Source organism: Muscardinus avellanarius, assembly GCF_963383645.1.
Source record: "Muscardinus avellanarius genome assembly, chromosome: 4".
NCBI lineage: Eukaryota > Metazoa > Chordata > Mammalia > Rodentia > Gliridae > Muscardinus > Muscardinus avellanarius.
The window spans coordinates 136,946,536-136,950,212 of record NC_137789.1 but is presented as its reverse complement, the minus strand read 5'-3'; the positions used below and the strand labels follow the sequence as shown (position 1 = coordinate 136,950,212).

At 58.3% G+C, this 3,677-nt stretch overlaps 1 protein-coding gene across 1 annotated transcript; it reads left to right on the top strand.

The window, feature by feature from the left end:
• Positions 1-1,056: 1,056 nt before the first annotated feature.
• Positions 1,057-2,724, top strand: ITPRIP (inositol 1,4,5-trisphosphate receptor interacting protein; the record flags this gene model as incomplete). Its single annotated transcript, XM_080694611.1, has 1 exon — positions 1,057-2,724. The coding sequence occupies exon 1, from the start codon at positions 1,066-1,068 to the stop codon at positions 2,722-2,724; it is 1,659 nt and encodes a 552-aa protein (XP_080550737.1). The 5' UTR covers positions 1,057-1,065.
• Positions 2,725-3,677: the final 953 nt, after the last annotated feature.

Here is a 3,677-nt window from a genome sequence, read left to right as displayed (position 1 = left end):
GGAAATAGAGCACCCCCTTTCCCAACTAAGAAGTCAGAATTAAAGTTCAGATGCTTACAGCTTGTTTCTCTCTCTCTCTCTCTCTCTCTCTCGCTCTCGCTCTCTCTCTCAATCTCTCTCTCTCTCCCTCCCTCCCTCCCTCTCTCCCTCTCCCTCTCCCTCTCTCTCCTATCACACCAGGACACAGGGGCTCAGAGAGGCTACTTAGCAATTGTCAGAGTCACACACAGCTATTCATTGACAGGGCCAGTTTGGAACCTCATGCTCTTAACCACTGGGTTTTACTGTATTTAGCAGGAAGATGCATTCACCAGATGGAATGCACTGGGGGCAGAAGATGATTTAAGAATATTTGGAAAAACACCCCAAACTGATGTAAAGAAAAAGGAATTCTCTATTGACCCATATGACTAAAAAGCCCAGAAGTAATGGCTTTGTGCATGGCTGCATCGGGCGAGTCTGCTTCCCCCTTTGTTGACCTCTTTCTCAGTCAGACTCCCCTCCCTGGTGTCTGCATAGCCACCAGCACCACAGGTGTAACCTTGTTACCTAAAACCCTAGTAACAGGGTGAGACTTTCTCCTCATTGGTCCAGCAAACCCTACATTTTTCTCCCATTGGCTCAAAATAGGTCATGTGTTCATTGGAGAACCAATGATGGTGGCTGCTGCTGGGGGTGGGTGTGTGGAATGGTATGAATGTCTTGGGCCTGAGTTACCTACTCACCCCTAAGCTAGGGGCAGGATTATCCCTACCCCAGGATAAGGACCCAGTGAAGAAAAGGGTTGGCTCCTAGGGTCAGTGGGTTGCTGTCAGCAGCAAGACGAATGTCCTGGCAGACAGAAAGCAGTGTCCACCACAGGTGTAGGCCTTGGGCTCTTCCTCCCGACGCCAGACTAAAGAAGAACCGGGAGGCAACTACAGGGCCAGGCACCCGGGTCCGGTGGGAGAAGAACCAAGATATCGGCTCTTGGGGGAAGAGGCTGGTACGAGAGTCCTGGGAGGAGTGGCACTGTGGGAAGTGTGTGTGACCTGTGATCTTTCTGTTCCCAGGAAAATTCCAGCCATGGCCGTGGGGCTCTTCCGGGTGTGTCTGGTGGTGGTGACAGCCATCATCAACCACCCACTACTGTTCCCGCGAGAGAACGCCACGGTCCCCGAGAACGAGGAAGAGATCATCCGCAAGATGCAGGCGCATCAGGAGAAGCTGCAGCTGGAGCAGCTGCGCCTGGAGGAGGAGGTGGCGCAGCTGGCAGCAGAGAAGGAGGCCGTAGAGCGGGTGGCCGAGGAGAGCCAGCAGCAGCACGAGGCCCACGTGGCCTGGGACCTGTGGACCACTCTTTGCATGATCCTTTTTCTGATCATCGAGGTGTGGCGGCAGGACCACCAGGATGGGGCCTGGCCCGAGTGCCCAGGTGGGGACGAGGATGAGCTGCCAGGGCTGGGGGGTACCCCGCTGCGGGGCCTCACCCTGCCCAATAAGACCACACTGGACCACTTTTACGAGCGCTGCATCCGGAGCGCCACGGCCGATGCTGCCCGCACCCGGGAGTTCGTGGAAGGCTTCGTGGACGACCTGCTGGAAGCCCTGCGGAGCCTCTGCAACCGGGACACCGACATGGAGGTGGAGGACTTCATCGGAGTGGACAGCATGTACGAGAATTGGCAGGTGGACCGGCCACTGCTGTGTCGCCTGTTTGTGCCCTTCACGCCCCCGGAGCCCTACCGCTTCTACCCCGAGCTCTGGTACTCCCGCCGCTCGGTGCCCCTGGACCGCCAGGGCTACGGCCAGATCAAGGTAGCCCGGGCTGATGGGGATGCGCTGAGCTGTATCTGTGGCAAGACCAAACTAGGGGAAGACATGCTGTGCCTTCTCCACGGCAAGCCCGGCGGGGAGCGGCCAGGCAGGGAGATGGAGGAGCTGCTGTGTACCGGAGAGTCTCCTTACCTAGACACCATGCAGGTCATGAAGTGGTTCCAGACAGCCCTCACCAGAGCCTGGCACCGCATCGCCCGCAAGTACGAGTTTGACCTGGCCTTCAGCCACCTGGACACCCCCGGCTCCCTCAAAATCAAGTTCCGCTCGGGCAAGTTCATGCCCTTCGACCTGGTTCCCGTGATCCAGTGTGAGGACTCCGACCTGTACTTTGTCCCCCACCTTCCCAGGGAGCCCTGCGGGAGCACCCCGGCCTCCAGCACCGACTGGCTCCTGTCCTTTGCCGTCTACGAGCGACACTTCCTCAGGATGACTTCGAAGGCGCTGCCCGAGGGGGCCTGTCACCTCAGCTGCCTGCAGATCGCCTCCTTCCTGCTCTCCAAGCAGGCCCGCCTGACCGGCCCCAGCGGGCTCCACGGCTACCACCTGAAGACGGCCCTGCTGCACCTGCTGCTCGCCCGGCGGGCCTCCGACTGGAAGGCGGCACAGCTGGTCGCCCGCCTGCACGAGCTGCTCAGCTTTCTGGAGAAGAGCCTGCTGGAGAAGAAGCTCCATCACTTCTTCGTGGGCAACCGCAAGGTACCCGAGGCCATGGGACTCCCCGAGGCGGTGCGCAGGGCCGAGCCACTCAACCTGTTCCGGCCCTTCGTCCTACAGCGCAGCCTCTACCGCAGGACAGTGGACTCCTTCAATGAGATGCTCAAGAATGCCCCGGCTCTCATCAGCGAGTATTCCCTGCATGTCCCCTCCGACCATGCCAGCCTGCCCCCAAAGGCTGTCGTCTTGTAGAGCACGTGGGATTCAAGGGCCAGGAGGGAGGGCATCCCTCAACTGCATGCCACTGGAGCTCTGCAACCCTGTCTTGGGAACACGGCAGGCTGAGTAAGGAGCCGAGAGGTTCAGCCTGCCAGGAAGCCAGGTCTTCCTACAGTACGGAGGAAACAGAATTCCAACTGGATGCTGGTTTGCTTTCCTGCCATCGGGGTCTGTTGGTAAAGCTGTTGTTTGGGCTAGAGGACCGCTCCTTTGCAATGCGCTTTTGGGTCACCATCCATGGCCAAGACGATGACTGGACATTCCATGGGCCATCCATGGCCAAGACGATGACTGGACATTCCATGGGCGCTGAGTTGGAGAGAGCGCAGGTGCCGATTTGAGCGTAATCCTTATTGCATCTTGGGTCCAGTCTGTGCTTAGTATCAACAGAGAATCTACTAGAATGTTGCCAGGGACATGTGCTTAGACCCAGTACCCCATTCCTAGGAAACCTGGGCCCCAGCCATCTGCAGCCAAAGCACGAATAGGGACAGATGTGGGAATTCACAACCTTTGACCCATATCCTGCACAGTGGGGGTCCCATGGTGGCTGCCAATTATTTATACTACTTGAAGAGAAGACCTGGTACAGATCGGAGGCCCCCGTTGGCTGCTCTCTCTGATACACAGAATTGGGTACTTGGTGGCAGAGAGCTTGCCGCTGGCCTGCTTTTCGGTCACGCCTCCCCCCCAGGTGCACTTCCACCAGCGGGCTCCATCCTCTGCACCTGAGCGCGGCTGAGCATGCTGAGTGCCAGCGAGGCAGTCTTCCCCTCTCGGTTCTCTCCTCAGCTGGTCTCAGAGCCTGGGTTGCTAGGGTCTGGCTTACAATCTGGCCCCCCTCAGAGGAAGTTGCAGAGGCCTGAGGTTAGGACTGCCATAGCCCTGAGCTGTGCTTGGGTTCCAGTCCTAGCAGGAGTGAGAGC